At 39.0% G+C, this 22436-nt stretch overlaps 1 protein-coding gene across 8 annotated transcripts in view; it reads left to right on the top strand.

Moving 5' to 3' along the window:
- Positions 1-22436, top strand: part of CTPS2 (CTP synthase 2) — a 93667-nt gene that overhangs the window by 12269 nt on the left and 58962 nt on the right. For all 8 annotated transcript variants that reach the window (XR_015705177.1, XR_015705178.1, XR_015705176.1 and 5 more), the window contains exons 7-13: positions 3716-3796; positions 6958-7109; positions 7363-7495; positions 11708-11796; positions 12590-12684; positions 13516-13578; positions 14210-14253. Coding sequence is in view for 3 of the 8 variants with exons in the window: in XM_087759408.1 (XP_087615534.1) it covers positions 3716-3796; positions 6958-7109; positions 7363-7495; positions 11708-11796; positions 12590-12684; positions 13516-13578; positions 14210-14253 (657 nt within the window). In the remaining 5 variants the exon portion in view is untranslated. The remainder of the gene's footprint in view (positions 1-3715; positions 3797-6957; positions 7110-7362; positions 7496-11707; positions 11797-12589; positions 12685-13515; positions 13579-14209; positions 14254-22436) is intronic.

Below are 22436 nucleotides of genomic sequence, written 5' to 3' on the forward strand. Positions count from 1 at the left end.
TCATGTTATCAAGGTTTACGAATTATGTCTTCAAACGGTACCCAGTTTTTAAGTATAAGTTGTGCTTAATTGAATAGAATGTACAAATTGTTTCATAATCCTTTTTATGATTATTAGAATGTGCACTAATTTTCCCTTGTACTTGGCATTGTTTTTTCTGTTTCTAGAATTTCTTGCAAGGGTAGGGGAAGTTAATTAGACTTCATCAATATCAGTGTAGCTAAGCTGCATTCTAGCAAGGTGATCAAAGATCAGCTACAAGTTTCTGAACAAAAAAGGGCTTAATGCATTAAGTAGTTGCATTTGCTAGAAAGACGGGGAAAATAATGACTTAATCTTTTAACAGGATCATGCTACTTTCTGTTATACTTTCAGTATTCAAAATAACTTAAGGAAGTAGACTAAGTAATCAATAGGCACGTTGAGAGAGCAGTTCTGCATTTCAAGTTAGTTGCCTGAAGTTACATAATGCAAAAAAAACCCCTTCCAACAAACACCAAAACACATGCTTATTTTTTTTGTTGATAAAAGTTGTCAATATTTTCTAAAATTCTCAAGTTTTACATGCATCAGCAAAGTAATAGCAGAATAATTGCACCAGGAGAAAAACCACAAAATTATGAAACAGTTTTCTCATCTTCAGTCTCCTTCTTTTTATCATGATGGGCAAATTAAGAATTACGAAAAGATGCTGAAGTACTGAAATAGTAGAAAACATGCATATAAGCTAAGTATTATTTTTCTAAATTTAGCTGATGAAATCACAATATTTCTTTTGATTCATCATATTATTCATACTTACAGAGCTGTTAGTCTTTAGGTAAAGAGTGTTATAATAGTAGCTACAATAAAGGAGAACATGAGGAAGCAGTATTACAGAGAATGCGAAAGAAAGATTAATAAAAGTGGGTCAGTATGGGCAGATGACTGATTTACTTCTGCCTTGCTAGCCGGTCATTGTGAGCTATAATATATTGTAGAACTCCATAGAATCATAGAATAGTTTGGGTTGGAAGTGACCTCTAAAGACCGTTGAGTTCCAACCACCTTGCAATGGGTAGAGACACCTTTCACTAGACCAGGTTGCTCAAAGCCCCATCCAACCTGGCCTTAAACATTTCCAGGGAGGGCGCATCCACACCTTCTCTGGGCAACCTGTTCCAGTGCCTCACCACCCACATAGTAAAGAACTTCTTCCTTATATCTAATCTAAATCTACCCTCTTTCCGTTTAAAGGCATTACCCCTTGTCCTATCACTACATGCCCTTGTAAAAAGTCCCTCTCCAGCTTTCTTGTAGGCCCCCTTGAGGTACTGGAAGGCTGCTATAAGGTCTCCCCAGAGCCTTCTCTTCTCCAGGCTGAACAACCTCAACTCTCTCAGTCTGTCCTCACAGGAGAGGTGCTCCAGCTCACTGGTCATCTTTGTGACCCTCCTCTGGTCTCGCTCCAACAGGTCTATGTCCTTCTTATGTTGGGGGCCCTAGAGCTGAACACAGTACTCCAGGTGGGGCCTGACGAGAGCAGAGTAGAGGGGCAGAATCACCTCCCTCGACCTGCTGGTCATGCTTCTTTTGATGTAGCTCAGGATACATTGGCTTTCTGGGCTGCAAGTGCACATTGCTGGGTCACGTTGAGTTTTTCATCAACCAACACCCCCAAGTCCTTCTCCTCAGAGCTGCTCTCTATCCATTCTCCACCCAGCCTGTAGTTGTGCTTGGGATTGCCCTGACCCCTGTGCACAACCTTGCACTTGGCCTTGTTGAACTTCATGAGGTTCGCATGGGCCCACCTCTCCAGCCTGTCAAGGTCCCTCTGGATGGCATCCCTATCCTCCAGCATGTCGACTGCACACACAGCTTGGTGTCATCGGCAAACTTGATGAGGGTGCACTCAATCCCACTGTCCATGTTGCCAACAAAGATGTTAAACAGTGCTGGTCCCAATACTGACCCCTGAGGAACACCACTTGTCACTGATCTCCACTTGGACATCGAGCTGTTGACTGCAACTCTTTGAGTGCGACCATCCAGCCAATTCTTTATCCACCAAATGGTCCATCCATCGAATCCATGTCTCTCCAATTTAGAGACAAGAATGTCATGCGGGACAGTGTCAAATGCTTTGCGCAATTCCAGATAGATGATGTCAGTTGCTCTTCCCTTATCCACCAAGGCTGTAACCCCATTGTAGAAGGCCACCAAATTTGTCAGCAATGATTTGCCCTTAGTGAAGCCATGCTGGCTGTCACCAATTGTGTCCTTATTTTCCATGTGCCTTAGCATAGTTTCCAGGAGAATCTGCTCCACGATCTTGTGGGCACAGAGGGGAGGCTGACTGGCTTGTAGTTCCCAGGGTCTTCCTTTTTTATAAATGGGGGTTATGTTTCCCCTTTTCCAGTCAGTGGGAACTTCACCAGACTGCCACAACTTCTCAAATATGATGGATAGTGGTTTAGCAACTTCATCTGCCAGTTCTCTCAGGACCCACGGATGCATCTCATCAGGTCCCATGGACTTGTGCACCTTCAGGTTCCTTAGATGGTCTTGAACCTGTTCTCCTCCAGTGGGTCGTTCTTCATTCTCCCAGTCCCTGCCTTTACATTCTGTGACTTGGGTGGTGTGGCTTGAGCACTTGTCAGTGAAGACTGAAGCAAAAAAGTCATTGAGTACCTCAGCCTTCTCCATATGCCGGGTAACCAGGTCTCCCATTTCCTTCTGGAGAGGACCCACATTTTCCCTAGTCTTCCTTTTATCACTGACATAATTATAGAAGCTTTTGTTGTTGCCCTTGACATCCCTTGCCAGATTTAATTCTATCAGGGCTTTAGCTTTCCTAACCTGATCCCTGGCTGCTTGGACAATTTCTCTATTCCTCCCAGGCTCCCTGTCCTTGCTTCTACCCTCTGTAGGCTTCTTTTTTGAGTTTGAGTTTGTCCAGGAGCTCCTTGTTCATCCATGCAGGCCTCCTGGTATTTTTGCCTGACTTCCTCTTTGTTGGGATGCATCGCTCCCGAGTTTGGAGGAGGTGATCCTTGAATATTAACCAGCTTTCTTGGGCCCCTCTTCCCTCCAGGGTTTTATCCCATGGTACTCTACCAAGGAGATCCCTGAAGAGGCCAAAGTCTGCTCTCCTGAAGTCCAGGGCAGTGAGCTTGCTATGTGCCCTCCTTGGTGCCCTAAGGATCTTGAACTCCAGCATTCCATGGTCGCTGCAGCCAAGACTGCCCTTAAGTTTCACATTCCCCACCAGTCCCTCCTTGTTGATGAGAACAAGGTTCAGCATAGCACCTCTCCTCGTTGACTCCTTGTCACTTGGAGAAGGAAGTTATCATCGAAGCATTTCAGGAACTTCCTGGATTGCTTACGCCCTGCTGTGTTGTCCCTCCAACAGACGTTGGGGTGGTTGAAGTCCCCCATGAGGACCAGGGCTTGTGAACGTGAGGCTGCTCCTATCTGTCTGTAGAGGGCCTCATCCACTCAGTCTGTCTGGTCGGGTGGTCTGTAGCAGACCCCCACTATAATGTCACCTGTCCTTGCCCTCCCTTTAATCCTGACCCATAAGCTTTCAGTCAACTCCAAAAGAAGGGAAGAGAAAAAAAGGCACAACTGTTTGTGCTGTGCTTCCAAAGGAGATTAATTTCTCCATGAACAGTATTGAGGATCTTCTACTGGTTAGCCTAGTAAATGTTTAAGATTTTTCCTTCTGTTATGACAGATTGTCTGCAGAAGTGCAAAACCTATAGAGATGGCAGTGAAGGAAAAGATTTCCATGTTTTGCCATGTGGAGCCTGAGCAGGTCAGTACTTTAATATTTTATTCATCGTTACTCAAACATGTAGGAAAGTGTACAAGTATTTCTGTGCATTACTGTTTTCAAGTTCAGACTATTTCATTAATATGTAATTGTTTTCACAATTTTTATCTTGCTGTCATGTACACTATAACACTTTAAAAATATTGGGAGTTTATTTGTTAAATTTTATGTCAAATGGTCATTAACAATTTAAATGCATGTTATGTAAAAAGTTAATAAAAGGAATAGATTTTGAGTGCATAGCTAATTGCTATACATAGTTGTGGAAACTGTGCAGTTTCAAGCTATGGTTGGTTATTGTCCATAAATCATCTCGGGTGGTTATAATAATGGATGAACAAAGTGTGGTTAAAGCTAGGCGTTTTGCTTATGTCCATAGATCATCACAGCCACATGAGCACTCTTACTGTAATAATATGCAACAGGCTATTCATGCCCTTTAACATGCTTATGACATCTACTGTGTAGTTATATATCCTTTTATAATTCATGTGTGATTTTGGCCTTAATAATTTCTGTGATAAATTGCTATTCAAATATTAATTTTGATAAATCAAAGGCTATTTAATGTTTTTGCAAGTGAGAGCATTTTACTCTTCAATATAATGGATGATATTAAAGGGACAATAGATGCCAACAGTTATGCTGTATTTCAAATATAGAATTATAGAATCGTTAAGGTTGGAAAAGACCCTTAAGATCATCGAGTCCAACTGTTAACCTACCACTGCCAAGTCCACCACTAAACCATGTCCTCAGGCACCACATCTACCATCTTTTGAATACCTCCAGGGATGGAGACTCATCCACTTCCCTGGGCAGCCTGTTCCAATGCCTGACTATCCTTCCGGTGAAGAAGTTTTTTCTAATATCCAACCTAAACTTCCCCTGGCACAGCTTGAGGCCGTTTCGTCTCGTCCTGTCGCTTGTTACTGGGGAGACGAGACCGACCCCCACCTCACTACAACCTCCTTTCAGGTAGTTGTAGAGAGTAATAAGGTCTCCCCTCAGTCTCCTCTTCTCCAGGCTAAACAACCCCAGCTCCCTCAGCCGCTCCTAACGAGACTTGTGCTCTAGACCCTTCACCAACTTCGTTGCCCTTCTTTGGAGAGGCTCCAGCACCTCAATATCCTTCTTGTAGTGAGGGGCCCAAAACTGAACACAGTACTCGAGGTGCGGCCTCACCAGTGCTGAGTACAGGGGCACTGTCACCTCTCTAGTCCTGCTGGCCACACTATTCCTGATACAAGCCAGGATGCCATTGGCCCTCTTGGCCACCTGAGCACACTGCTGGCTCATGTTCAGGCAGCTGTCAGCCAACACCCCCAGGTCCTTTTCTGCCAGGCAGCTCTCCAGCCACTCCTCCCCCAGCCTGTAGCATTGCATGGGGTTGTTGTGACTCAAGTGCAGGACCCGGCGCTTAGCCTTGTTGAATCTCATACAATGGACCCTGGCCCAACGAACCAGCCTGTCCAGGTCCCTCTGCAGGGCCTTCCTACCCTCCAGCAGATCAACACTCCCACCCAACTTGGTGTCATCTGCAAACTTACTGAGGGTGCACTCAATCCCCTCATCCAGATCAATAACGAAGATATTGAACAGGACCGGCCCCAATACTGAGCTCTGGGGAACACCACTCGTGACCGGCCACCAACTGGATTTGACTCCATTCACCACCACTCTCTGGGCTTGGCTGTCAAGCCAGTTTTTAACCCAGCGCAGAGTGCACTTATCCAAGCCATGAGCAACCAGCTTCTCCAGGAGAATGGTGTGGGAGACGGTGTCAAAGGCCTTACTAAAGTCCAAGTAGACAACATCCACAGCCTTCCCCTCCTCCACTAAGCGGGTCACCTTGTCATAGAAGGAGACCAGGTTAGTGAAGCAGGACCTGCCTTTCATAAACCCATGCTGGCTGGGCGTGATCCCTGGGTTGTCCCGCACTTGCCCCATAATGGCACTCAAGATGACCTGCTCCATGACCTTCCCCAGCACCGAGGTCAGGCTGACAGGCCTGTAGTTCCCCGGATCCTCCTTCCACCCTTCTGGTAGAGGGGTGTCACATTTGCTAGCTTCCAGTCATCTGGGACCTCCCCGGTTAGCCAGGACTGCTGATAAATGATGGAGAGTGGCTTGGCCAGCTCCTCTGCCAGCTCCCTCAGTATCCTCGGGTGGATCCCATCTGGCCCCATGGACTTGTGAGCATTCAGGTGGAGGAGCAGGTTGGTGACTGCCACCTCTTCGACAACTGGTGCTTCGTTCTGCATCTTATCTTCATCTCCCAGCTCAGAGGCCTGAAAACCCTGAGGATGACCAGTCTGACTATTAAAGACTGAGGCAAAGAAGGCATTAAGTACCTCAGCCTTCTCCTCATCCTTCATGGCAATGTTTCCCTCCGCATCCAACAAAGGAGGGAGATTCTCCCTGGCCCTCCTTTTGCCACTGAAAGCGACGTAAGCATGGGAAAGCATGCATGCGTACATACTTATGCGATGAACAGAAGTAACTCAAGAACAACTAAGCGAATATCCTTTACTTCTCATGTGTGTCAGGGAAGAGAAAGCTTGTGCTCAGGATTCTGAACTCTGTGGTCTCATATAAGCCAAGTGCAATGAACTTAACTGCCAGCAGCTTGGATGTGGTTTATAAATGTGTTTTTAACTAAACAGTCCTTGAATGGACTATGCTCATTAATTACATAACCTAATTCACTAACAAAATTCTTTTAGGAGACTTTATCGCAACTTAATAGGATCTGTTTTGTTAGGTTCCATTTGTGTTCTTTCTTTCCCAGTTAATATCTTCAAGTTTGTGAGAGAGGGAGAAAGAAGTGTTAGCAAGCATGACTGCTTGTGGGGCCAGATGTTTGTATTAAAACTGATGCGTTGATAGGCTTGACAAGCTATTTTTGTATGATGGTGTGATGAAGAAGTTAAACACGTTTTTACCTTTTGGGTAGCTTTTTCCATGTAGATTTAGTGGAACCTTAAATATTGGCTGTGCTGCCCTGCTCATGCAGAAGAAAAGTATTTAAAAATTAGAATGTATGTAGAATACAAAACGCACGTAGTATACAAAAAATAGAACATGTGTTTTCTATGAAAAATTTTTAGGGAAGTCTTTTATGTTATGCTTTTTCTTGTTAGGTGATATTTATCCATGATGTTTCTTCCACTTATCGCGTACCAATCCTGTTGGAGGAGCAAGGCATCATTAAGTATTTTAAACAGAGGTTAAATTTACCTATTGATGACCAGCCAAGTGATCTTCTAATGAAATGGAAGAAAATGGCTGACAGGTATTCTAACTCGTGTTGCTTTTTCTCAAAGTGTTTTAATTCAGGTTAGGTTTTTGGCTGCTGTGAAGTCACCAAACTGGACTGGGGTCAGTAGCGTGCTGCTGATCAACACCTGTGAATGGTCTGGGTTTAAAAACATTGTCAGTTTTGAGATTTTAGAAAATGTTTTGTGAAGTTAAAGAAAAAGCAAACACTGTTAAAATGTTTTCTGTGTGAAAATTGATGTAATAACTAAAAAATTTATTTTTGTCAGATATGAAAGGTTGCTGAAGGTGTGTTCTATAGCTCTCGTTGGCAAGTACACGAAACTAAGTGATTGCTATGCATCTGTTTTCAAGGCTCTGGAACACTCTGCACTGGCAATTAATCACAAACTGGATTTAATGGTGAGGATATTTCTGGATTTTGCTTTCAGGAATACTTTGAATATACTCTACTAGTTCCCATCATGTGAGGCAGTTTTAATTCATGTGGAAATCAGAAAATGAATCATGCAGATAAATACAGACTGGCCAAGCATCTTATTTTTTTAAGGAAATGTTTACAGATTTAATTATTTTATTTGGAACTAAACTTATCTGAAAGGAACGCTGCAGTTACCCAAAACTGGATCTGATGAAAAAACAGACTTTGCCTGCAAAGTTATAATTACTGTCAAAGGTAGGTTTCCCTTGTTCTCATGAGACTACTTATCATGTTAATGACATTAGCTTAAAGACAGGACAAAATAGGTAAACTGGAAAGCAGTTTAGTTTCTTTTTAAACTCCAGTGCCAGAAGCTGTCGCTCTTTATTTCAGTTAATATTCTGAGAGCCATCCATTTTATCTTCAGCAGGATTCTAATGGTATCAGAATTGGGCCATAAACTTAATTTCTCCAAGACAGTAGTTCCTTGAATAAAGGACTATTTAGGGATCTAATTTGTCTCATTTTAATGAGAATAAAAAGTTGAACTACACATGGAAAAACTGTTATTGGCTTTCTCACTGATGGAACTGTCAGTTTCCATTGCTGAGTTTTGTTGCTAGGGATGGCAAGTTTGGGGCAGAGAAGCAGTGTGGAAGTGTGCATTATTAGCACTTAATGGGTGCAGAGGACATTTTAGCAACTTGCAGCAGCAGAACAGTAATAAATGGTCGCAAAGTATCAGCAACAACATGGTGCTTTAGAGTGATTCATTAAATGATATAAGATAAATTGATCAAAGTGGGCAGCTGCAGGCTGTACTGCACTCAGTAAGTTTTGGTCTTTGCCTGTCTCTGATGGAGGCAAGTTTGCGTGTTTATGCACTTTGGTAACTGCTGAAAATTGCTAAACACTGTGACCTTTGTTGATTGTTTCCTTTTTCATGATATAAGAATAGAAGGTATTAGAGTGAAAATTTCAGCGTGTCAAAAGCTATGCATGGGTTGCTTAGATAATGCTTGTGCAAGGCTGTTTCCACTCAGCTCTAGAAAGTTTCTCAGTGGAACTAACCACTTTTTGACGAGGAGGGTCGTTAATATCCAGGATGGCTTAACAGGTCGCTAAAGGCAGCAGGCCAAAGACATAGCCACCGTTCTGTTGTCCCAGTCTGTCTACCCCAGAAAGAAGCAATGGGAGCACCTAGAACAACCAGGGGTGCATATGTACTTCTTTAATGAAGCATAGAGTAATGAATACATGGGAGTCTCCCACTATCTTTTGGGAGAAGATGATAAGTTCCTTAAACCATGAACACTGATTACTAAAGAAGGAATTTCTCATGTCAGAAACCTGGTAAGATACTTCTGTTTGCTTGAGAACACAGGTCACCAGGAGTGTATCTCTTCAGGTGTTTTCTTTTCGGTGACTTGGTGGAGAAGGTGACTAGCCCTGTACCAAGATAACCAATTATGTTTTGTACCCTCCCATCACTGCTTGGTTCTGATGGACTGTTAATCAGATGGTGAAGTAGTTGCAGCAGCTTGTGATGATGTAGAATGTACTTTTCACTGTGCCTTGAGCTGTTGTGGGCTCTGAAATCACCCTGTTGTTTCCTCACAATATCATTCTGCCACTTGTCGGGCACATCAGTCAGCTGCAAACCCTTCATCTTTTGCTTCTCATTATTGATGTCATCCCAGAACCAAGTAGGGGAGGCATGCAGAGATGCACAAACAAAAGCAAATCCAAATTATTTTTTCTGTAGGACTTCTTTACTGACAGAAGTGGGTTGCTTTGTTCTCTGGTGAGGGGGAAGAGGCCCTCCCTATCAAGAGAAAAGGAAAAAAACCAGAAACTGCTTATCTTAGTGTAATTCTACTCTTGTCCTCTGTAAGGTATGCCAAATGTTGAGTAGTATAGAGACAGAGAACTTGTTGCTACCTATAATGTAAAACAGCTAGGGAACCACTCAAGAAGACAAAATAACTTCGTGTTTAATAAGAGGAGATATTTTTCTACATACTAAGGAACTTAGCATAGTGTTCACTGCTGAAACGTATCTCTGAAATTACAAGGACTAAGCAGACTTCAAGTAAACTTTATGTGTTTATGTGGTAAGAAGCCAATTGGTAGCTATCATGGAAAATATAAAAACAAAACAAAACAAAAAACAACCAGCAGAAACTCAGCTTAGGGAAGAAATAGCTTATGTTTTAAGGCTTAAGCTGTCTCCTTTCCCTTGAAGTGAAAGGGGAGGAGGTATCATGGAGGAAAAAAAAAATACATTTGTAGGAAATAGATAAGCTTTCCTTCACAATAAGTTTTCTTCCATGATATACATACACATATAGTTGGGAAGCACTCAAACCAGTTGGACATACACAAGTCCATTGGACCAGACAAAATGCATCCCAGAGTTCTGAGGGAGCTGGCTGGTGCCATTGTGAGGCCACTCTCCCACCAGCTTTGAAGGGTCACGGCAATTGGGGGAAGTTCTTGAAGACTAGAAAAGGGCAAATGTTGCACCAATCTTCAAAAAAGGCAAAAAGGAGGATCTGGGGAAGTGGCAGGTGGTCAGCCCCACCTCATTCCCTGGGAAGATTATGGAGCAAATACTCCAAAAAGTTGCTTCTGTGTGCATGAAAAACAAGAAAGTGGGAACAGCCAGAGTTAATCCCAGGAGATTTTCAGAACTTGACTGGAAATGACCCTGAGCAACCTGCTCTAATTTGACTTGCTTTAAGCAGGCAGTTGGGCCTCCCAAGGCCCTTTCCAACCTACACGATTCTGTCACTCTAAATAGTGTTTTATACTGGCAGCTGCATAGTGGGAAATTTTTATGAAACATAAAATAACTTTGCTTTTAGCAAAAAAATGAAAGGCACCAAGCCCGCAAATGCGCAGTTAGCTTTGTCTGCAGCTAGTCTTAAGTTCGGTGGAGCTTTTGCATTAACAAGCATGTGAATCGATGATTGCTGGAGCTCCAGTGCAGTGCTGAAATGTTGACAGACAAGGGCTCCTACTGTACTTAACTGCATGTGCTAATCTTCTTTTTAGTGTTTTAGTCCAAAGGCTCCCTGTATAATGCTATGTTCTGAAAGAACTGCTTAATATTTTGTGTGGCATCCAGCTCATAACCTAGCATCTACATATCTGAATGATGAAACGTTGATGCTGCTTGAAGTGGTAAATGTGCTGGCTCAATATATTTGGCAAGGAAACCACAATTAACTTCAACTGTAATTAGTTTCTTTTTCCAACCTCCCAGCATGATAAAGTGTCCTTTTAGTTTATCCTGTAGTATCCTACTAGTATAGAATAACAACATTCATAAGTAGTTACTTTTTGATTGTATTTTTGATGCCTTCTGGAGTGTGGAAAAAGTAGAAACTGCTAGAAGGCAATCCTATCTGGAAAACTTACAGCAATCTTCTTGCTGGTTTCATGTGTCCACACGCAAATGAGTTCTGTCATTTCAGATGATCATGTTTTTATGGGGAATGGACTCTACAGCAGGATGCTATTAATTATGTTATTCCGAGGAAAAGACTGACAAAACCAAGAATCAAACTCTGATCTCTTGTGTCCCCAGTGCAGTACATAGCTGCTTCACTCATTTGCTCTATTGGTACCTCAGGACCCATGCTTACTACTGGCACTAGAGATTCTAATGCAGTATTTCTAGTATGACATAGATAATGATTCTGCCTCCCTCTCTACAGTTGATGCTTTCATGTCAGTCCCCAGGAATGCCTTTCTCACAGGCTAGACAATGCAGGTTTATCCAGTCTGTGATAAGATTAGATAAACTCGCACCCAGGAGCTAGGAAAGCGAACACCCTGGCCACATCTCATTTGGATATCAGGATAAGGTCAGCACCACCCCTTGACTGGTGCCCTCATTTCCATAGGAAGAAAACCTGGGTACACAGCTATGGAGCATTCTACCAAGACTGCTTACCTAGAGGACTGGAGGCATGCAGAGCTTTGGAGCTATGTGCAAAGAAGGGGGCATGGATTACTGCAACTAGAGCAAATACTGGGTCTTCAGTGAAGTTGTTACGAGTTTATTGGGAAATTCACTTGAAACTCTAATAGGTTTGTCTTAATGCTATTAAAAAGTTGATTATATAGCGTATGCTGCTCTTTCTGTGGAAGAAATGACTGTTTTATTTCATATTTTTCTTTATTAGTACATAGATTCAACAGAACTTGAACGTTCTACAGAAGCAGAGAACTCAGTGAAATATCACCAGGCATGGCACAAACTGTGCAAAGCAGAGTAAGTGGCACCAGGTATTCTGTATCCCAGATGCAGACCGTGATATTTATTTCATGTGATGAAAAATGCTTCAGTAAATAATTTCTCAGTGCATCCAAACTTCTGTTACTTACGTAAAGGGAGAGATGTACATGGTTGGTGACAAGCCTCAGACACAGCAAATTATAGTATCAACCTATATCCTCAAACTCTCTCCTTTAATCTCTTTAGACAAGTTGCAGTTGTTTGTTTGTTTGGTTTGGTGTTTTTTTTTTTTTTTTTTTTGATAGCTAGACTTTCTTTACAGTGCAGGTCAGTTGTCAAAGATTTTTCTTTTTCAACATGCATCATGGTGGAAGGTAGTTAGATAAAAGCTTAGTAAATGATGGTGACACTCTGCAAACGTCTCTGTTAAGAATCATTGCCAGGATTTCAATTTGTATTTGTAAAAGGATGTTGTTTGTTGTCAAAATGCATTCATTTCTTCAGTATTACTTAGTAGACAAAAAGTTTTGGTGTTAAGATCCTAGAGAAGTGACTATGTAGCTAGTTTATTTAAGCAATATGTATTTAAACAGTAGGAATTTTACTGTGAAGCATGAGGTTGGTCAGATGAGAATTGGGGTGAGTAGATGAGACAGATCTCCAAATTTAGAGTTAAATTCTGTGTATTCTGAATGGTCATGCAAAACATGCCTTTTGTGCATTGTGCTTGCTTTGTTATAACCTCAAAAGTCTTTCTTCAATTTGTATGGACTTCCTTTGCTGGTTTGATTCTACATGTTGGTTGCTTTATATATGGCTGTCATTACAGTGGCATTCTGGTCCCAGGAGGGTTTGGAATTAGGGGAACAGAAGGCAAACTCCAAGCTATCTCTTGGGCAAGAACAAAGAAAAAACCTTTTCTTGGTAAGATCATTAGAGCCAGAAATTACTGTGTTTTGGAGGTGTATAGCAAGCTAATTGATAGCAAGCTAATTGGTTTGATTAAAAAAACCAAACAAACCAACCAACCAACACACACTAGGGAAGGATCCTGTCTTAGAGAAGTACGTGTGCTGTTGTGAATATTTGCCTTGTAAATAATGCCCAGGGTCATAGTCATGTGCTACACCTACTGTATAAGGAAGGAAGAAAAACACTATCCCTTATGTGGAGAGTCTTTGCTTCTCATTATAATTAAATCAGCATCGTTATAGATATTAGTCAGTGTGCAGAAAACGTAGGTGTCTTTGGACACATTTGCTATATGAAATTATTGTTTTTGATTTATTGGTATATTTTATTATGGTAAAGTCTAAAGATGCCATCTGGCCTATAAGCTAAGTGCTCTTTGTGTAAGTGCCTCTGAAGCTTTGGTTCCTAGTCCACATTTCTTACAATTTTAAAAGTGACTACTTTGACTAGTTGCCAAAGCAAAAATTGAATCTGGATATACACAGGCTTTCAGCTTCTGTTTGTCTTTATTTTTGTTATTGGTAAAATATATGGGAGGAAAAAAAAAATATTTTTGAAAGGGCTTAAAGTGCCTAATTGTGTCACATGTATTTACAGTGTGCCAAGTTTGAAGAGTGAGTTTTACATTGAGCAGCCATTTTTGTTTTAGCTTTTTGGTAAGTCTGTGTGTATGTGCTGGGTACCAAGATTTCTAAGCAGCCAAGTTTCAGATAGAACAGCAAGTGCTTTGTCAGTCTTGATCTTCACTGTGTTAAATTCTAGGATTTTTATTTTCTCTTCTAGGAGTTTGCCTGGGAATGCAATTAGCAGTTGTGGAATTTGCAAGAAACTGTTTGAATTGGAAAGGTGAGCTCAGTATGCTAGTGTGAATATGATTTGCTTAGAAGAAATTTTATTCTGTATGTGAAATATGTATCTGTTATTAGAACTCTTTTATATAGATCTACGATCATTAGGTACTTAGCTCTTGCAATATGATCATTTTCAGCTAAGCACCCTGTGCTACCTTTCTGTACAAGGGAGTAGGAACTGTTATTATGCAAACTGCTTGAAACCTGCTTCTTGATCTAAGGAGTGTAGGAGGAAGTGTGCTTACAGTTCACCTCTGTAGTCTCTTTCTGGAGTGTGCAGATGGTGAGGAGTAAAAAGTGAGAAGTGGTTTTCTCACTTGCTGTCATTAGAGTAGCCAAACCATAGCCATTGCAGTAGTAGTATGAAGAGATTTAACTCAGCAATGATTTTTCTACCACTAAGAGCTGAGAGGAAAAGGTTTTGGGAAGTAGGAAAGGGAGTGTGTGTGACTGAGGTAGTATGCTTCCTGTGATTGCTTCAAAAGTGGTGCAGTGTGTGTTTCAACATACAAGATTGTAGCTTAAATGTAGACAAGCCCTAAAATGCCACAGAACTTTTATGACGCGTTTGTAGTGCATGTAGAACAATGGAAATGTACTGTGTTTGTTTTGAACTTCTGTTTCAGATGCAAATTCTACAGAATTTGACCCAGACACAAAAAACCCTGTTGTAAGTACTGATTTTTTTTTCCTGCATGTGTTCTGTGAACATACATCTTTTGTTAAAAAGGGAGTTACTTTTGTGTAAGTTAGGGTCTATCTATATTTTTACATGGTAGGACATGAAGAGGTGTCCGCTGTCCCTATTCAGTATTGTTTAAAACGGTATTTTCTTTTAATAGTCCCTTGCCTTCACCTGCCTGCTTCTGTGGTTTGCTTTAGCTTTATTTTTGTAATTTTTCTAATAGTTTACTTGGCTGTAGACTGATTCTGGGAGTAGACAACAATGATTAGGTTGGCTTTACTAGAGAACAAAATATAAAGGGAAGCTGGAAAGTGTAGCACAAAGCTGTTATCAAAATATAAATGTATATAAAAGGATAAGGGTTAGATGGAAAGCTGTCGAAAAAGTCTTGTCTTTCCTTTATATAAATAGTATAAGTAACCACTACACCCCTCCTCCCCCATGCATCTCAGTCCTCCTTTTGAGAAAAATTTCAATGCTGTAGATATGACAGGGCTCTCTGTATCATATGTCAATGGTAGAATTTTAGAGTGGAGTTCTTCCAGCTATCTCCTAGTTCGGGAGAGTATGGTATCACATTGTCATAATAGTAAAACTTAAAAATGATCAGTAAGAGAGAGTTTTTAAGAAAATGAAAAAGAACAGAAAACTATGTGTGAGAAATAAAGCAGCATCTTGGTGTAAGATGCAAACATCTGCTCTATTGATAAATTAAGTGGGTTGCTCATAGTGACCTACTGTTTCTGTATCGATATCCTTCAGAAGAGCCTTGTTGGGATTTGTAAGTAAAATATATTTTTTTCACATCTGCTTAGTCTGAAACATGTAAATAGGAGGTTTTTAAAGCATTTGACCTGTTTGTCAAGGTTGTTTATATGCATAGGAGAGATAATCTAGTCTGAACTTTTGACGGTACATTAGAGAGACCTTCAGAGTTTCAGTGTGGGACTTGCTGCTAAAACTTGTTGGCATTTGGAAATGTCCTCAGGTGAACAAAGGTAAACTTTGCATTTGGTGTCAAATTTGTGGGTTTGCCATCGTAAGAGGTCTCTTCTTTCACCCTTCTTGAATGTATGAAGACATAGTCTTTCTCTGGAGGGGTCAATTTCATAATAGCAATAAGTTGTAAAATGTGGAAGATGTTGAAAACGTACTGTAAATTTTTTGGGAAGCAAGAGGGATAGTACAGAAGACTGATTCTGGGGCATCTTTGTTTCTAGGGCTTTTTACTGCCAGTTTTATTTAACTTCTCATGACTGCATTTCAGCTAGTTGTCTCAGGTACCTTTTCAGGATGCAGTCAGATCATCAGAAGGGGGTGAGTCACCCTTTGGAACTGCTGGTTTCTCTCCATTATTCTGCGGGTTGTTCACAGTAACTGGCTCGGATGCAGAGCTCTACACTTAGCTGAAGTCAGGAACATGGATGCTTGTCTGCTGCAGCCCTACCGGCGGTTTCTTCTATTACAGAAATTGTAGTGTGTATTACTAGAATATATCTAAGACAAAATTTTATTCCACAAGTAATTAACGGAGTGATTTGCAGTTTGCACTCAAGGGCAAGTAAGGTATATATGTTAAAGAGAAAATTATGTGGACATAAAATTAAGAAAGTAATAGAGTGAATGTATGTGTCATAGAAGATAAATACAGTGTTTACAATTGAAGCAGTATGCTTGCAGTATGTATAATGGATATTCTTTTGTTCTGAGCTACATTAAGGTTCTGAAATCGGTTACTACCAGTCATATTTCAGCATCTTAATCTGATCTTTGACATCTCAGTTCTGGGCAAGAAACAGATGTAAATCATTCCAGGGGGAAATTTGCACTATCAATAATTATAACTGCTAAATAATCTGTCTTACCAGAGTCCCTCTTGTGCTAAAAACTGTTTAGGTATTCTATATAATAACAAATCAATAAAAATGGTTGGAAGAGAAGCAGATGAGTGAAGCTTGTGAACTACTAAACTGATATAGATGTTTCATTATCCAAGGAAAAGTTAATTGGAAACACTGTATCAGCACTGATTATATTTTGTGATGCCACTGTGTGGTTCAACTGAGTGCTAACTTAAGACCAAAGCAGCGTACTTTTCTTTTAGTTCCTGCTCCTTTGGAAACTGAAGAGGTAGAAGAAAGGCACTGGTGAGGCAGTAGTTCTGTTTCCTTTTATTTTTAAGACAAAGGAAAAAAGACAAAATTTCAAATATGTAGTTTGGCAGGGGAACTCGGGGCAGCCATAAAATATGCAGCTATTTATATTCCTTCTTAATTTGCTAAGCATTTGAATACTCAGAACTGTACTCACCAAAGCTGATAGTTTCTTCCAAGGTACATAGAAAATATCTTGGTCTAGTTAGTTTTCCTTTTGTCTGCATCTATGGAAATTTGAACCTTTTTTATTAGAAATAAAAACTGAGATTGACTAGTAATCATGTAACTCAGAATTAGGCTTCCAGAGGAAACAGGTGGCTGAAATAATGAGAAATTATATTACTGGCAGCTGTCTCTCAATTAAAATATCACAAGTTATTGTACTATAGAACAGCATTGTCTGCATCAGTAAAAAGTTTTGAGCATCGTAAAAGGTTTTGATGTGATCAGGCAACTGTGACTTGTTCTGTTTTGAACAATAGTGAATGCACAACTGAACGTGCAAATGTAGAGAGTTGCCTGCAATGCTGAATATCTGTTCCATTTTAGCTGTTCATCTCTTTCTACTGACTATCATTACAAAAATGTTGCTCAACCTGGATTCTGCAAAAGCACCCATGAGTAACTTTATATAGGGGGGAAACCCTGTATAACCCTGTATTGCTTGTTTTGGGGAGTATTGATATCAATTCTATTGGTGTGTAAATGACTGCAAGTATTGTAGAGTTAAGATTTCAAATACCTTTGAAAAAATAGTAGTCTCTACATGCAAAAAATGGAAGTTAATGACTTAATAATGTAAAGCAGGCAAAATTGTGTTTTTAAAATACTGTAGGGGAAAACAAATTCCTAAAGCTGAATATCTATGTGATGAAAACTTAAAGGAAATGAGACCTAGAATTTGAAAATATTAATAAGCTGTGATTTATAAGCTGTGTTTGAGAGATTTGAAGTTGCTATTACATGTTTTCATTTAAGCTTAAATTACAAATGTGTACTCTGAAGAAAAAAAAAAAAAAAAAGACCTCTGATATGGCAGTTATTTGTATTCAACAGACCATACCATTTACACTATCAAAATACCACCTTAAGGTTTTGGCTTCAGTTCCCCTTTAACACAGGTTTGATTTAAGTGGGGAAAATGAGGGAGGGTACATGAGTACTGATCACAGTCCCTCAGGTTCTTGATCTCATCTTGGTTGATTATTTACAGATCGTGTTCCCATTATATATTCTTAAGCTTTCTGCTTTACTTTCTAGCCTTTTGGATAATAATGATAGGTAAATCGTTATTGTTCTTTGCAGGAAGATAGCTATTCAGAAAAGTAATGCATTTGCTTGAGAGTAGTGCTTAGTATGAGTTTTCTGTTGCAAATGATAATTTTAAAATTAACTCCTTTAAAGGGAAAGTGTATAGTCTGTGAACTGGATGCTAATGAACTGGATTCACTGGATGGCAAAAGAGTTATTTGTTTTGCTCCATATCGCTCGTCTTCCTATATTATTAAACTTAGATTTATTTTTTTGGATGAGCCTTTTATTTATGTTCTTTGTCAATTTTATTGCAACTGCATCTAATACTGTTCTAGAAAAAAGAAAAAAAGACTCCAGAAATAATTCTAACACACTTTTTTTATTTGCTATGAACTCCAGCAATTGTGCAGAAACACATTTTGCCAGTAGGTGACACTCTTACAACGTGATTGTTTCTTGATGCCCACTTTTCCTATTCAGGATGTCAGTAACCTGAGTGAATTCAAAAACTTCTAAGGTTGCCTAAGAGATGAAAAGGAATGTATGTCCCAGTAATGCAAAAGCACCTCTTAAAATTCTGTGATTTTACTTATGTGTGTAAAGTAGCTAACATAGCTTAGTAAGGAAATGTGTGTGGGGTATATTTAGTTCTGAAATCAAAGCATATTGTTAATTTAGAATATTTTTTTTTCATAAACCAGAAAAAAGTAATAAATATGATTTTCTTTTCTTTTCTTCCAAGAAACATAACACATTTTAACAACTGAAGGGTTTGTGTAAAAGAATGGCCCAGGACCCTGTTAGAACATTTATATCATGTTTAAATATCATAATTTTTGAGGCTTCTATTCATGTAGCACTGGTATGGAGTACTTTATTCCTCATTTCATGGAGGGGAAATTCAGGGATAGGAACCACTGTAGTATGGGATCTTGAATGCACTCGATAGACTTTGCAATTAAGTTGAGTCTTTAAGTCCTTAAGTAGCTCTGAGATCTAATTGATTTATCAGGATAATAGCTGATGTTGGTGTTAAAATTCAGTCCAAAATTCCAAGTTATCTAGTAGGATTAGTGCCTGATCCACTGAATTACTTGTCTTCAAAATTTCCGTTCTTCTCATTTCTGTTCTTTTTCACTGATTTCCTCTTAAAGTAAATAATAATGCCCATGAATTACGTGTGTGAAAATACATGTGTCACAGGGAATCATGCAATGAAAAGGTTAAACCTGCACCAAATAAATGTAATGAATGTTTTACTTGCATCAGCAATCGCTCCATTCCTATATATACGTATGTATTCCCGTTTACAAGAGTCATAACAAAAAAAGTACATACTTATGTAAATATAGTTTAAAATGAACATGTAATGTTGCAGTCATCATACTTAGCATTGTTACATTGTTATTGAAAATATGTACTTTGTTATAAAAATTTGAACTGTTTACTGTATGGAAGTGTCATGTGAATGATGAAACTTAACTGGGGGGAGTATTGGATAGTATACACTAGGGGACACTCCTCAAATGAAATGATACCTCTTTCCTTTTGCGTGTTTTAGAAACTATTTGATTTGAATTGCTCTAGAGGTCAAAATAATAGCTCAGGTAAAGCAGGGTTTGTTAAACTACACTTTCTCAAATGTAGCGTGAAATAGAAACAGGTAGTTCTGAACTAACTGTAAGGCAGCTTAGCTGGGAAGTATAGCTAGCTAATGTGCAGAAAACACAATACAAGACATGCTTTGTTATATGTCAAATCTTTATTCTGTACGTTTTAAAATCGTAAGAAATCCGTGGGTTTAGGTGAACATATAATGTACATGAACGCCAGACTCTTCTCCTTCAAAGCAGTGATATTCATTCTTGCAGATGCCTTACTGTCCTGTACCAGTTATCTTTTTTACAAGCATCACAAACTCATCAAAGCTGACACTTCCATCATTATTTTTGTCCAACGATTTAATTATGTTATCAAGTGAGAATGAATCCTGTTTTTATAGGAAAAGAATTAAAAAAAAAAAAAGAGTGAAATAAATAGATTGCCATGACTATTTTCCTATGAGGAATATTACCAAGTAAATGATGCAGTCAATAACAGTCAGTGTTACTTGAAGGTGTTACTGGTAGTGTTGTACTTACCAGTTTTACTGGTAAAACTAGAAATACAGTGCCTGCTAATGCCTGCCAAAAATGTTAACAAAGATATGATAACCATTTGAGAAGTATCAAGTATTACTCAGGCAGGTTACTTCAGTCTTGTCGGTAAATTTGGAATTTAGGAAACGGAGCAGGTGGAATAGCTGCAGCATGTACCTAGTCACCAATAAAATTTAACATGCATACCACCTACTGCTTTATTAGATACTAATTTGGGCCCTGCATACACTATTTGAAAATGTGTTGCTACTTGCATTAGGCTTTGGACCAGGACCTGAGAGTTTCTTTCCCTCCCCTTTTCCCCTCTTTACTAGGAATACTGTATTCACTGTTGAAAAAGTCTTGCTAATGTATTAAATCTAGTTTAGGTTATTAGCTCCCTTTATTTGTCGAGTCTGGTAAGAGTGCATGTAACATCCTGATGCAGTGAGTATTATGATTACCTCCCTGATCAGGCTAGTTAAATAATATAAAAACAGTTTTGATTTATAATTTAAATTTTTAAAATGTTTTCTGTCTTCATACTTTATGTCTATGCATGTTTTGTAATATCCTGTCCTGCTTTTATGTTGATTTATTATGGTGCCATATATTTCTGCAAACAGCGTAGATGGTTAGAAATGTCTGATATCCAGACAGAAAACATCAGTATTGCTTTTCCTGAACACTTCCATTTCCACGTATCTGGGAAAATGGGTATGGTGCTAAATTGGCTACAGCCAATAGAAAAAGCATTTCTGAATTTGCCATCACATTTCCTATTAATTTTTGGCAATTAATTTCTGACATGTTTTTTAAGGCAAAAAACCTTTGTGGTTTTTTTTTTTTTTTTTTTTAATTAGCCACTTCATGTCAATGAAATCACTGAAATGGATTACTGTAGTTCTCAAAATACTGGATTTTTCTATTGATGTGCAACTTTTTTCGGACCTTTAGCAAAAATTGCTTTTGTCAGCAATCTAAAACACAGTGTTTAAGGATTTGTCTAACAAAAGAATCTAAATTGAGTCCTAATCCAGTTCAGGAAAGGTCTGGCAGAGAATAAATACAAAATCAGAACCTAGATTTTTTTCCAGCTACAGAAAATGGGTATTTCTTTCTCTAGCTTGGTGGCATCTCTTTTCTTTACTTGGCATCTTTCTGGAACAGCAAACCTTCTTTTATTTTGTGATGGTGGGAACTTAACCTAGATAGAAATTGGCTCATGTCTCTTACTTTTAAATTTGTCCTGCTGATTTACTTGGTTTTATAGATTTTTTCCCTATGTATTTTCTAGATTCAAGACTTATTATTTAGACTGACACAAAAAATATTTTATAAGACTTAGATGCAGTATTCTAGGTGAAATTTGGCTTACATAAAAAATGCAAACAAAACAGCTTCTTAGATTTTTGCGTTTTATTTCATAGGTCCTTGTTATAACCTCCCTACTCAGATATCTGGAGCTACTGTTCATTAATGTGAATGAAGTTTTATAAGCTGACTCTTATTTAAGGATTATTTATAGAGTCAGTGAAACCATTTGGGCACAATAATCTGCCTTGCAACATCATTGACTGTATTTCCTTTTTCCTAGGAAGCACAGTGAATATAATAAAAGTGAATCTTACCTTCAGGTACTGTGCAAATTGATTCTGAAGTAGATTTTTCAGCCCACCAATGGACAGTGCATTGGTGCTGCCCTCCATTAAAGCATACTGGGTAAAATACTTCAGAAGGTTATCATTGAGTAAATGTTCCATGTTTCTCAGATGTTGTCTTGAAGAATAACTGCAAACAAAGCAGACAATAACAATCCTGTGCATCAGAGTTTTGAAATACATCTGACACCCTGTTCATTGGTTTACTAACCATGTGAAATGATTAATACTTAACCTAGATGAAGAGAGTTTGTTGGTTTTTTTTTTCTGTAAAACTGTATCAGCTCTCCCAAGAAAAAAAAAATAATCTAAGTTTGGTTCAAAGATTTGAAACACCCGACGTATTTAGGTTATACTTACCTCACTCAAAATCCAAAGCTTTCAAATATATCCAGCAGAAGTGAGTGTCTCAGTTTGGGGCAACCTTTATAGTTGCTTGCATGCTCCACCCTAATTATGAAACTAGCATTTGTCATTGAGTCAGTGCACTAGTTCTATTGTGTTTTCAATAGTCAGAGGGATAGGATACTTCAGCACTAGAAATGAGTAATTTTTTTTTTTTTTTTTATCTCTGAATTGTGTCGGCATCAGCATCCACCATTGCACTTGATGCAGGTTTACTTGGCTATCTTGGAGAGGTTTTCCCTCTTAAATTTGTGTAATTTACACTTCAAGATGTACCACACCCAAAGAAGCCTGAAAAAGGCTCCTATGGGGATATGTGTAGCATTTGTTATTGTAATGGACTTCTGGAAAATGGTAAATATAAATTTGTTTTAAAAAGATCCAGATCAATAAATAAAATATGAAGAAGCTACTTGCCCTTTGTGTGAGTTGGTAATCACCAATGCCAAAGCCAGTTCTCCAAATTTTGTTCTATTTCTCAGCACAGGAGAGTGATGAATTTCCTCTGGGATAAAATTTTGGTTGCTACTATTAAGAATCAAAACACCATGACG

This window comes from Nipponia nippon, unplaced genomic scaffold (genome assembly GCF_047370975.1).
Source record: "Nipponia nippon isolate SJK-2023a ecotype South Korea unplaced genomic scaffold, ASM4737097v1 scaffold_2, whole genome shotgun sequence".
Taxonomy (NCBI): domain Eukaryota; kingdom Metazoa; phylum Chordata; class Aves; order Pelecaniformes; family Threskiornithidae; genus Nipponia; species Nipponia nippon.